At 46.2% G+C, this 13,819-nt stretch overlaps 1 protein-coding gene across 1 annotated transcript in view; it reads left to right on the top strand.

Moving 5' to 3' along the window:
• pde10a (phosphodiesterase 10A) overlaps window positions 1–13,819 on the top strand; it is a 215,097-nt gene that overhangs the window by 129,414 nt on the left and 71,864 nt on the right. Inside the window, exon 11 of the mRNA XM_033026353.1 lies at window positions 10,935–11,077. Coding sequence (XP_032882244.1) covers window positions 10,935–11,077 — 143 coding nt within the window. The remainder of the gene's footprint in view (window positions 1–10,934; window positions 11,078–13,819) is intronic.

The raw sequence follows: 13,819 nt of genomic DNA, 5'->3' as shown, positions 1-13,819 counted from the left end.
CTATAAAGGCATTAATGATGTGCATCAACGATTTATGCAAATTTAAAAATCACTTTGGTTATAGTCATCAGAAAAATAAGAATAGACGTAGCATGCATTTTGTCAAAAAAAAGATTACTGTGTGCTGCTCTGGTTACCACATGACAAGCAGGATGTGGTAGAAATAAATAGAGTGCAGAAGAGATTCATCAGGATGTTGCCTGGAATGGATGTAGTTATATGGAGAGATTGGATAGGCTTCTTCTTCTTGCGTTTTGGCATGCACAACCTAAAGTTGTAGGACAACTTGTTCTATTTGATCTTATTTGATTGTGCATGCCGGGTTGATTGCATTCGTCGAAACCAGGAAGGTTGCAATCTTCCACCCCATTGGATAGGCTGTAGAAGTGAATAGGAGTCAGAATCTTTTTCCTCAGTTTGGGATAACTAGGACTAGAGGGGACAGTTCTTAGGTGAGAGGGGAAACATTTAAAGGAGATCTGATAGGTAGGTTTATCACATGGAGGGTGATGAATATCTGGAGCAAGCTGTCAGATAATGAGATGGAGTCTGTTACAATTTCAAAGGTTGAAAGTGCCTGTAGAGCTATTAACAAATACTACAAATAACGATCCAACAAATTGATTAGCAGAAAATAAAGTGACACTGCATGTTGACACCACTGTGACTACATCTCGACTAACAGCTAGTGTCTGGAAGCGTTAGTAATAAATGGTGACTGTATGGTAAAACCCGGACTGGATTATAGATCCGAGTGGTGTGTAACATATGTGTGTTAGTATAAGGTAGAGCAGATCTACATCTTTCCTCTTCAGGAAATAACGTAACTATGAATATATATGTGAGTACAACTAATCAAGTTTAACCGGCGTCTATAAGAAAAGGCAGTCGCTTCAGCACTGGAGCAGGTTAAGCATAGTCCCCGTATCTAAGGGTAGGTTTGCAAATGCGACGCGTACGGTACAAGCTTGCATCTCCATCCTTCACTGGTGAGAACTGTGAGACCTGGGGCTCTTGGAGCACCGGAGATCCGAGAAACGGGTGAGGTGAGACTGGAGACTAGGACACTGACCGTGGTGACGTGAAGGCAGGATACATGCCGGGCGCAGACTCCACAAACGGAAGAGAGAATATCAGTCGTGCTGTGACACAGTCCAGGAACATCGATACGGGGTCATGGGTTGCGATTCCTTCACTGGTAGAAGGTGTTGATGGTTTCGCCGGTGAGTCTCTCCATTTGAATCGACTATGTACGAACGTGGTTCTGGTGCAGAGCTGCGGATTAAACCAAGGCGTACATGACCCTTTTCAGTTTGAAGTCGTACAACTTGACCACTTGCCAGCAGCTCGAGTGGCCTGTTTGTTTTGTCGTACGAGTGTTTGTGGATCTCGCACTAATACTGAAGTTGTGCTTGAATTACCGATGGCTTGCGAACCTGTGGCTGTAGTAGTTGCTTGGGTACGGGCAGCGTGGTACGGGTCGGCCTTGACATGAGGCTTTGGGCAGGAAAACCTAGCACTGGGCCGCGGGCAATGTTTCTCAAGCTGAGCAAGTCCAGGTAAACATCAGATTTTGCCAAATGAGATCTTTCCATCACCTCCGGACTGCCCGCTCGGACAGCCCGTTTATTGAGGGAATTCAGGACTGCTGGTAATGTGACAAAAATCCCATCGTTGGGCAAAATTCTTGAAGCACTGGCTGGTGAACTGGCTTCCAATGTCAGACAGGAGTTTCACGGACGCCTCGTGACTTGAAAAGTATCGCTCTAGTTTTTGAACCACCACTGCTGAAGTGCGGCTGGGAAGCAGATCGATCTCAAACCAGCTCGAGTACGAGTCGACCAGAACCAGGTATTGTTTACCACACCATTCAAAAATGTCTGTTGCCAGAGTGGACCATGATAGGGCAGGGACTGGGTGAGGGAGAAGCGGTTGCTTGGGTTGATGGGGCACCAGGCTGTTGCAGGCTTTCACCTTCTCCCATATAAACTAGGTCATTCCGAGCCAGAAAAACATGCTCTTGGCTCGAAGAATGGTTGCCTCGATGCCGGGAGGTCCCCCGTGTACAGAGTCTAAATATTTGTCTCGTAAAGCAGTTGGAATGACCGCCTTGTGTCCCTTGACAATCACATCGTCACACAATCACACAAGCTCATCATGGACCGGGAGGTACGGGTGAATGACAACAGGTACCTTGTGCTGTTTATCTGGCCAGCCATGCCGGATGATCGAGGACAGGGACTGTCGGGTGTCATCGGCTGCTGCCTGGGCAGCCAAGTCATCCAGGCCCTCTGTGGGAAGGTAAGACCCATCATCACAATGTAGGTGTCATTGTCTGACGGTTGTTGCTCGCAGGTCTTGAGTGGGGCTGTGGATAGAATGTTGGCTAGGTGCATGTCTTTGCCTGGTTTGTAAACAAGTTTCATATCGACCTTTGAAGCTGCATCATCATCCGCTGCAGCCGGGCAGGAGCAACATGGATTGGCTTGTTCAAAATGCTGATCAGGGGCTGGTGGTCTGTTTCAACAGTCACAGTCTTTCCAAAAAGAAAGTCTTTGAATTTCACACAGGCGAAAACCACTGCCAGTAGTTCCTTTTCGATTTGAGCATAGCATTGCTCAGTCTCAGACATCGTGCGAGAGGCATATGCCACGGGTCTGTTGTCACCTTCACTGGTGCTCTGAAGGCAGGCAGCACCCAATCCAACTGGGAGGCATCACAGGTTAGCGTTACAGGCAGTATTACATCAAAGTAAGCCTGAGTCGGGGCACAGCACAACTGCTGTTTTAGGGTATCGAAGGCCCAGTCCATCATCGGCTCTGACCTCCCCACCATCGAAGGGATCTATCGCAATCGCTGCCTCAAAAAGGCTGCCAACATCATCAAGGATTCACACCATCCTGGCCACACACTCATCTCCCCGCTACCTTCAGGTAGAAGGTACAGGAGCCTGAAATCTGGTACATCCAGGTTCAGGAACAGCTTCTTCCCCACAGCCATCAGGCTATTAAACTCGCCATCAAACAAACTCTGAACTATAACAGCCTATTGCCCTTTATCTGTTTATTTATGTGTATATATATGGTCTATGCTATATAGACACACTGAACTGTTCTGTATTTAACCATATAACCATATAACAATTACAGCACGGAAACAGGCCATCTCGGCCCTACAAGACCGTGCCGAACAACTTTTTTCCCTTAGTCCCACCTGCCTGCACTCATACCATAACCCTCCATTCCCTTCTCATCCATATGCCTATCCAATTTATTTTTAAATGATACCAACGAACCTGCCGCCACCACTTCCACTGGAAGCTCATTCCACACCGCTACCACTCTCTGAGTAAAGAAGTTCCCCCTCATGTTACCCCTAAACTTCTGTCCCTTAATTCTGAAGTCATGTCCTCTTGTTTGAATCTTCCCTATTCTCAAAGGGAAAAGCTTGATCACATCAACTCTGTCTATCCCTCTCATCATTTTAAAGACCTCTATCAAGTCCCCCCTTAACCTTCTGCGCTCCAGAGAATAAAGACCTAACTGTATTTATGCTTACAATATTCTGTTGTGCTGCAGCAAGCAAGAATTTCATTGTCCTATCTGGGTCACATGACAATAAACTCTCTTAACTTGACTTGACTTGACTCTGGTGTGTGTACCAGGACCAGGTTGTGTCCTTGTCTGTTAGCTGCCACAGTGGTGCTGGCAGTTCACTGAAGTTCGAACAGGTAATTCACCATGCCTAGGAATCTTTGTAAACTGGTTACATCTGTGGGAACTGGCAATTCGTTGATGGCAATGGCCTTGGAAGGATCTGGTTGGAGTCCATCACTATTAAAAACGTGTCCCACATACTTCACTTCTCTGACGCAAAATCTGCATTTTAGGGGGTTGAGCTTGAGGCTGATGTCCTTGGCACGATCCAATACTTTCTTTAAATTGGCACCGTGTTCTGACATGTCGCGGCCAGCAACGAGGATGTCATCGGCGATAATGGCACAAGGGTGTCCTGCGAACAGCTGTTCCATCGTGCGCTGGAAGACTTCACTGGCGAAGTTGATGCCAAAGGGCATTCGCAGAAACTTGTAGCGGCCAAAAGATGTGCCAAAAGTGGTCAGTTCAGACGATTTGTGGTCTAATGGGATTTGCCTGAAAGAACTTTTGGCATCTAAAACAGAGAACACAGTCGCTTTGCCCAAGTGTGCTGCTATCTCTTCTACTGTGCGCATGGGATAATGCGGGCGCTTGATCGCAGTATTAAGATCTCTGGGGTTGATACAGATTTGTATTTGTTTTTCTTGGCGGCCATGGTTGAGACACAGTCTGACGGGTCGTTAGACTGCAGCGATGACACCTAGGGATTCCATTCTTTGAAGTTCATTCTGTACGCGATCACGCATGGCATGCGGAATTCTATGAGGGGCTCGAACAACGGGCATCATGTCAGGGTCAGTTACAATAGAGTTCTTGAGGGCTAGTTTGCCAAGTTTGTTATCAAAGAGTTCCTTGTACTGAAAGAGAATCTGTTCGGTAGTATCTTAGGCAGGGGAAAGTTGGTGCACCTCTTCTGCAAAGTTTACCAATCACAGATCCTGACAGGCATCAATACCAAGTAATAATAATAATAATACATTTTATTTATGGGCGCCTTTCAAGAGTCTCAAGGACACCTTACAAAAATTTAGCAGGTAGAGGAAAAACATGTAAGGGGAATGAAATAAATAGTAGAGACATGACTAGTACACAAAGTAAAGACAGAATTCAATACAAAACACAATATGTGATTGGGAACATGAGCTAATGATAAAGATCTCGAAGGATAGATGGGAAAAGTATTTGATGAATACACATAACTGTTCTATTAATACAAGACATAATTTAATTCAATTCAAATTATTACATAGACTATATTATTCAAAAACGAGGTTGAATAAATTTTATCCAAACGTCTCTCCCAGATGCGATAAATGTTTGTTTCAAAACGCTAATATAACACATTCATTTGTAGGATGTACAAAGTTGAATAAATTTTGGAGTGATATATTTGATATATTTACAAAGCTCTTCAAGTCAAGAATAGAACCCAAAATGGAATGGATTATATTTGGAATAATAGGAGAAGATACCAATTTAAATAAAGACCAAAATGTTTTTTTTAATTATGGGTTAATAATTGGAAAGAAATTGATACTTAAATTTTGGAAAAATACAACCATACCAACTGTTAAAATGTGGATTAGGAATATGATGGACATAGCACGCCTTGAAGAAATGAGACTCCGACTAATAGATAAATATGACCAATTCTTAAGGAGTTTGTCTCCTTTCATAGACTTTTTGGAATCATGTGATGCAACGGTACCATAAGGATTGCTGATTTCAGTTCATGACGTGGATAGATCTACATCTCCGAATATAGATTTGAAAAATTCTCTTTTAAGGGGCCTTCTCTTCTATTTCTACTTTCCACCTTTTCTTTTTATTTTTATTTTTTATTTTTTATCTCCACACTTCACATTTTTCTACTCTCTACCATCTATTTTTCCACTCTTTCCCCTTTCTATTGTTTTCTTTTTCTTGTCTTGCTTACTTCCTTCTCATAACATAAAACTAGAGGTTGTACATAGAATGGATTACGGTATGACATAGTTGGCACCTAAAATTAGGTGCCACTGTATTGTTTTGTATTGTATTAACTTCTAATAAAATAAACAAAAACAAAAAAAAACAAAAAAAACAAAACAAAAAAAAAACACAATATGAGGCAATTAATGCACAGATGAAAAGGGAGGGGGACGTGGGGCTAAGGATAGGCAGAGGTGAAGAGATGGGTCTTGAGGCGGGACTGGAAGATGGTGAGGGACACGGAATTGCGGATCAGTTGGGGGAGGGAGTTCCAGAGCTTGGGAGCTGTCCTGGAGAAGGCTCTGTCCCCAAAACTGCGGAGGTTGGACTTGTGGATGGAGAGGAGACCGGCTGATGTGGATCTGAGGGACCGTGAGGGTTGGTAGGGGGAGAGGAGGTCAGTGAGATATGGGGGGGCCAGATGGTGGAGGGCTTTGTAGGTGAGGATCAGGATTTTGTAGTTGATCCGGTGGGAGATGGGAAGCCAGTGAAGTTGTTTGAGGACTGGAGTGATGTGATGCCAGGATTTGGTGTGGGTGATGAGTCGGGCGGCTGCGTTCTGGACCAGTTGGAGTCGGTTGATGTAGGTGGAGCTGATGCCAAGGAGAAGTGAGTTGCAGTAGTCCAGTCGGGAGGAGATGAAGGCATGGATGAGTCTTTCAGCAGCGGGAGGTGTGAGAGAGGGTCTGAGTTTGGCGATGTTGCGGAGATGAAAGAAGGAGGTTTTAATGACATGGCGGATGTGAGGCTCAAGGGAGAGGGTGAAATCAAAGATCACGCCAAGGTTGCGGGCCTGGGGAGATGGGGAGACAGTGGTGCCGTCAGTGGTGAGAGTGGGGTTATTGATTTTGCTGAGTGTGGCTTTGGAGCCTATGAGGAGGAATTCTGTCTTATCGCTGTTGACGTTGAGGAAATTATGTTGCATCCAGGTTTTTATAGCTGACAAACAGTAGTTGATATGGGAGAGGGGGGGGGGTTGTGGGGGATTTGGTGCCGAGGTAGATCTGGGTGTCGTCAGCGTAACAGTGGAAGTCCAGGTTGAAGTGGCGGAGTATCTGACCAAGGGGGAGGATGTAGATGATGAAGAGGAGGGGGCCGAGTACGGAGCCTTGGGGAACGCCTTTAGTGACTGTGGCTGTAGCAGAGGTGTGGTTGTGGAGAGAGATGAAGTGGGATCTGTTGGAAAGGTAGGAACGGAGCCAGCTGAGTGCAGAGCCTTCAATGCCGACGTCTTTGAGTCTGGTGAGCAGGATGTTATGGTTCACTGTATCGAAGGCTGCGCTCAGGTCGAGGAGGACGAGGATGTTGAGGGAACCAGTGTCAGCAGAGGTGAGGAGGTCGTTGAGGACTTTGAGGAGAGCAGTTTCTGTGCTATGGAGGGGGCGAAAGCCAGATTGGAGGGGTTCAAGTAGGTTATACGCAAGGAGGTGGGAATGAAGTTGTGACGCAACGATACGCTCCAGGGTTTTTGAAAGAAAGGGGAGGTTTGAGATTGGGCGGTAGTTAATGAGAGAGGAGGGATCAAGACCAGGTTTCTTTAAGATTGGTGTAACAGCAGCAGTTTTGAAAGCGGAGGGGACAATTCCTTGGGACAATGAGGAGTTGAAGAGATTAGTGAGGCAGGGGCAGAGAACGGGGAGGCAGGACTTCAGCAGGGGAGTGGAGAGAGGGTCGAGGGAGCAGGTAGTGGGTTTGGAAGAGCTGATGAGTTTGGAGATTTCAATAGGGGTGACCAGGTCAAACTGGGAGAGGAAGCAGTGTGGAGGAGGGGTAAGGAGGTCAGTGGAGATGTTGAAAGGAGGGGCCTTGGTAGGTGGTGGAGTAGATGCTGGGGAGTCGGGTACAGGGGATAAAGATTGATAGATGGTGCTGATTTTATCAGCGAAAAAGTGGAGGAATGAGTTGCAGAGATCCGGAGTAGAGGTAGGGAGAGTGTTGGCGCGAGGCTTGAGGAGGTTGCCCACTGTGGGGAAGAGGGCTCAGATTCAGATTCAGATTCAATTTTAATTGTCATTGTCAGTGTACAGTACAGAGACAACGAAATGCATTTAGCATCTCCCTGGAAGAGCGACATAGCAAATGATTTAAATAAATAATAATAAGTGATAATAAGTGTCCGGGGGGTGGGGGGGTGATTGGCAGTCACCGAGGTACGTTGTTGAGTAGAGTGACAGCCGCCGGGAAGAAGCTGTTCCTGGACCTGCTGGTTCGGCAACGGAGAGACCTGTAGCGCCTCCCGGATGGTAGGAGGGTAAACAGTCCATGGTTGGGGTGAGAGCAGTCCTTGGCGATGCTGAGCGCCCTCCGCAGATAACGCTTGCTTTGGACAGACTCAATGGAGGGGAGCGAGGAACCGGTGATGCGTTGGGCAATTTTCACCACCCTCTGCAATGCCTTCCGGTCGGAGACAGAGCAGTTGCCATACCATACTGTGATGCAGTTGGTAAGGATGCTCTCGATGGTGCAGCGGTAGAAGTTCACCAGGATCTGAGGAGACAGATGGACCTTCTTCAGTCTCCTCAGGAAGAAGAGACGCTGGTGAGCCTTCTTGATCAGAGTTGAGGTATTGTGGGTCCAAGAGAGGTCATCGGAGATGTTGACTCCCAGGAACCTGAAGCTAGAAACACGTTCCACCTCCGTCCCGTTAATGTGGATGGGGGTGTGCGTGCCGCCCCTGGACTTCCTGAAGTCTACAATGAGCTCCTTGGTCTTCTTGGAGTTAAGGGCCAGGTTGTTGTCAGCGCACCATGCTGCTAAGTGCTGGACCTCCTCCCTGTAGGCCGACTCATCGTTGTTGCTGATGAGGCCAATCACCGTTGTATCATCTGCATACTCTGTGGTTTAGGCAGGGATCGGTGAATATGGAGGAGAGGTAGGCAGATTTTGCAGCAATGAGGGCATCTTTGTAGTCAGTGAGGTGGAGTTTGTAAGCTTCAAGGTGGACTGTGAGAGATGATTTATTTGTGAGTCGTTCAAGTCGGCGACCAGTCTGTTTCAGTTTACGAAGTGCAGGTGTGTACCAGGGTGAAGATGTGTTGAAAGTTATGGTTCTTGTTTGAGGGGGGCCATAGTGTTAAGGGAGGTAGACAAGGTGGAGTTGAGATGGTTTGTGAGATCATCAGGTGAGATGGGGGTTGAGTCCAGGGGGAGAGTGGTGGAGAGCAAGTCAGAGAGATGGTGGGGATCAATGGATTTTAGATTACGGAAGGTGATTTCTCGGAGGAAGCGGGGGCGAGGTGTCGGAGAAGGGATGGTGAACCATATAAGCTTATGATCAGAGAGGGGGAAGAGGCAAGGATGGAGGTCGAGTACCGGTTGATTTGTGGAGCAGACCAGGTCAAGAATGTGACCTTTGTCATGGGTGGGAAAGGTGACGTGCTGAGTGAGAGAGAAGTTCTCAAGTAAAAAGGCGAATTCAGATGCGAGCTTGCAGGTGGGGGAGTCCATGTGAATATTTAAGTCACCAAGTAGCAGCAGGCGTGGGGAGAGGGATGAGGCAAGTGTGAGGAGTTCAGTGAAGTCAGATAGGAAGGAGGGGTTTGGTTTAGGTGGCCGGTAAATGAGGATGACTGTCATAGAGGAAAGGGCTTTGAAGGCGAGGAATTCAAATGATGCTACTGGGGGGAAGGTGAGTTCAGTGATACGAAAATTCTGGTTGAAAATAACAGCGAGGCCACCTCCATGGCGGGAGGGGCGGGGTTTGGAAATGTAATTAAATCCAGGTGGGGATGTTTGATTGAGGGAGAAGAAGACATTGGGTTGTTGCCAGGTCTCAGTGAGCAGAATGAAGTCCAGAGTGTTGTCAAGGATTAGGAGTAGGGTTGTTACTTTTCATGGGACAATGAAAAAGTTCAGCTTGTGTACACGTGTCGCTAGGTGGCACTGCAGGTCAACCCTACCAACTGGGTGAACCACTCCCCCTCCGAAAGGAATTAACGAGGCCATCTCTAAATCCACCTTTATAACATAGAGCAGTGCTAGTAGATATTAATTTTAGCATCTAACAAACTTTCAATGCTGTTCAAATTGAAACAGCTATAATATTTTAATTCAATTCAGTAGTTAGTCCAGACAAGAAAATGTCTACCCTATCATTGTACCTACTGCACGTCTCTGGTGCATGGCTGCTTCCTGTGCTATTAATGTCAATGCTTCACTGATTTTAAAAGCAGTTGGCACAGAATACAGTGCTGAGAAATCACAAAAGCTGTACAATTTGTTTCTTGTACCATGTTCGGAGTGGCGGCGCGGCTCTGGCTGCAGCGGCTCACCGGCGGTCCCGTTTGTTTGTGTTTTTTGTGTTGTTTATTTTGTTTTGGTTAGTCTAGTTTTTGGTTTTTAGTTTGTGTTTTGGGGGGGTGGGGGGTTGAAACGGGGTTTGCAGTCTCTCCCTGCGGGGGAATGCGACTTTTTTGTCGTATTCCCCTTCTCTGTCTCCGTCTGCGCTGAGGCCTAATGGAGCTGATGACCTCGAGGCTCCGGAGGCAGAGCCCGTCAGGACTCGCCCTGAGCTTGCTCCCGTGAGGGTGGTCCGGCTCAGGGCTGGAACAGTGCTCCCGTGAGAGGCTGTGGCGCTCTCGTGAGGGCGGCCAGCCCAAGGGTGGAACGAGGCTCCCGTCGGAGCGGCCGAGCTCGGGGAGGTGCGGCGCTCGCAGCCCAAGGGAGGTTCGGCGCCCATGTCGGGCGGCCCGGCCCGAGGGAGAAGCGACGCCCAAGTCGGGGCGGCCCGGCCGGAGGGAGAAGCGACGCCCAAGTCGGGGCGGCCCGGCCCGGGGAAGAAGCGACGCCCATGTCGGGGCGGCCCGGCCCGGGGGAGGTTCGGCGCCCATGTCGGGGGCGGCCCAGCCCGAGGCTGAAGACGGCACGATACTCACGTGAGGGTGGCTGGGACGGTGTTCTGGCGGTGGTGGCCTGAGTCCGGGGTTCGGCCACGGGCCAGCGGCTGCGTCTGCAGGACTGGTGGGCGGCAGCTTCGACCACCCCGGGCCGCGGTGTTTGAGCCGCGGGACTGATTTATAACATCGCCCGGGGGGTATCGCCTCAGCGCAGAGGGAGAAGAGGAGGGAAGAGACTGCAGACCTAAGACTTTTGCCTCCATCACAGTGAGAAGATGCTGGGTGAACTCACTGTGGTGGATGTTAATATGTGTTTATTGTTGTTTTTATTGTATTAAATGTATGACTGCTGCAATTTCGTTCAGACTTCGGTCTGAATGACAATAAAGGCATATCTATATCTATTTTTGTTTTTTTCAACCAATTTTAGGATTAAAATCACTATTGAATCTTTGATTTTTTTTTCTCCCAGATAAATGCAAAAAACTTAGTGAACGCAGATCGCTGTGCGCTCTTTCAGGTTGACCACGTCAAGAAAGAGTTGTTTTCAGACTTGTTTGACATCGGTGAAATGAAGGAAGGAAAACCAGTCTTCAAGAAAACCAAAGAGATCAGGTACCGTATAACAGCTTTAACAACATTGAGTAACAAATATAAGATTGAAAATTAAATCTAGAAGTGTTTTTGCTGTTAAGTTTCTTTTTCTGAGAAATAAAGACATTTCTCTTTCCGTACTAGAAGTTCATTTTATGGTTCTAAACATTCTATAAATCAGAATATTGCTTTACAAATGTGCCCTGATGTATTAGATTAACAAAACAATTATTAAAGCAGTGAAGATAATTTTATGTATTTACATATTACTATCACACAACTGGAGACCAATCAAAAGTTGTTATCTTTTTTCAGTTTAGTGATATGCATGAATGATCAGGAACTGGTGTCAAAGAAAAAATCCTGAAGCATAGGGTAGTTACAGATGAGTCAGATTCCGAATTTTCTCCTTTGGATCGTAAATTGGTTCACTGAGCCAAAAAGCTTCTCATTGCTCAAAATCTATTGCATTATTAGAAGAGTAAATATCTGCTGATTAATAGCTACTTTACTTCAATAAAGCAGATATTCTGGCCAACCACCTGAGCTCACCAGACTCCCTCTTTAGGCCATATTGCTACTATCTGGGATATCATAATCCCTTAGAGCCTCGCACAATAGAACACCGACGTAGAACAGAACAGCACAAGAAAAGTCCTTTTAGCCCACAATGTCTCTGCCGAACAAAATTAATATCCCTCCATTCCGTGCATAACCATGTGCCTATCCAAATGTTTCTTAAATGCCACTATCGTATCTGCCTCAGATATTTACCACCCCCAGCAGCACAATCCGGGCACTCGCCATCCTCTGTGTAAAACAAAAATTGCCCCACACATCTCCTTTAAACTTTGCCCCTTCACCTTAAAGCTCTGCCCATCCCGGGAAAATTGTTCTGTCTACCTTATCTGTGCAGCTCATAATTTTATAAACTTTTATCAGGTCTCCCTGCAACCTCCGGTTTTCCTGAGAAAACAATCCATATCTGTCCAACCTCTCCCTGTAGTTGCGTACAGTTTTTTCTCCTAATCTGAGGACAGACATTCTTGCCATAGAGGAAGTACAGAGAAGGTTCACCAGACTGATTCCTGAGATGGCAGGACTTTCATATGAATAAAGACTGGGTAGACTCGGCTTGTACTCGCTAGAATTTAGAAGATTGAGGGGGGATCTTATAGAAACTTACAAAATTCTTAAGGGGTTGGACAGGCTAGATGCAGGAAGATTGTTCCCAATGTTGGATAAGTCCAGAACAAGGGGTCACAGTTTAAGGATAAGGGGGAAGTCTTTTAGGACCGAGATGAGGAAAAAAAAATTCACACTGTAGAATTCTCTGCCACAGAAAGTAGTTGAGGCCTGTTCATTGGCTATATTTAAGAGGGAGTTAGATGTGGCCCTTGTGGCTAAAGGGATCAGGGGGTATGGAGAGAAGGCAGGTACAGGATACTAAGTTGGATGATCAACCATGATCATATTGAATGTCGGTGCAGGCTCGAAGGGCCGAATGGCTTACTCCTACACCTATTTTCTATGTTTCTATGTAGCTAATACCACCAAATCCAGGCATAATTCAGGTAAGCATCCTCTGCACCCTTTCCAAAGCTTTCACATCCTTCCTGTAATGGGAGACCAGAACAGCAAGCAATAATCCAAATGTGCCCTAACCAAAGTCCTATAAAGTTGCAGCATTGACCTCTGGACTTTTATATTCCATCCTCCACCTATGAAAGCAAGCATACCATATGCCTTCTTTACCACGTTATCTACTTGTGTTGCCACTTTCAGGGAGTTATGGACCCCACAATCTCTCTGTACATCAAAGCTATTAAGGGTCATGTCATTAATTGTATATTTTCCCATTACATTTCACCTTCCACAGTGCAACACCTAATATTACAGTGTACTATGTTTTCTTATTCTGTTGTGCTGCAGCAAGTAATAATTTCATTGTTCTATCTGGGACATCTGACAATAAAACACTCCTGACTCTTGACTCGATTAAATTCAATTTGCCATTTCTACAGCCATTTCTGTAGCTGATCTATATCCTGTTGTATCCCTTGACAGTCTTTCCCACAGTCCGCAACCACAGCAATCTTGGTGTCATCTGCAAACCTACTAACCAATCCAAGTCATTTATATATATATCACACACAGCAGAGGCCCCAGCACAGATCTCTGCAGGACTCCACTAGTCACAGATATCCAGTCTCGATATTGTCCTTCCACCTCAATCCTCTGTCTTCTATCAGTTAGCCAGGTCTGAATCCATACTGTTAATTCCATGTATCTTAATCTTCTAGATCAACCTACTATGTGGGACTTCATCAAACACCTGACTATAATGCATGTAGACAAAATCCACCACCCTACCCACTGTGATCATATTTGTCACCTTCACAAAAAACTAAATCAGGTTGGGAAAAAGTTAGTAAGAAACAATCTGCCAAGTACAAAGCCATGTTGATTCCCCCTAATTAACCCATTCTCTTCCAAATAGGAGTAAATCTTATCCCAACGAATACTTTCCAATAGGTTCCCTACCAGTGACGTGAGGCTCGCCAGTTTATAATTTCATGGATTCTTCTTCCCTTCCTAAATAACGGAGCAACATTAACTATTCCCGCCTCTGGGAGCTCACCTATGGCTGGAGAAGTGCCAAGATCTTCGTCAAGGCAACCACAATCTTCCCTCTTGCCTTTCTCAATAACCTGGGATAAATCCCATCAGACCCTGAGGATTTATCCACCTTAAAGCATTTCA

The sequence above is a fragment of the Amblyraja radiata genome, chromosome 8, assembly GCF_010909765.2.
Source record: "Amblyraja radiata isolate CabotCenter1 chromosome 8, sAmbRad1.1.pri, whole genome shotgun sequence".
Classification (NCBI taxonomy): domain Eukaryota; kingdom Metazoa; phylum Chordata; class Chondrichthyes; order Rajiformes; family Rajidae; genus Amblyraja; species Amblyraja radiata.
Note: the sequence above shows the minus strand (reverse complement) of the source record. Positions and strands in the feature narration are given on the sequence as shown.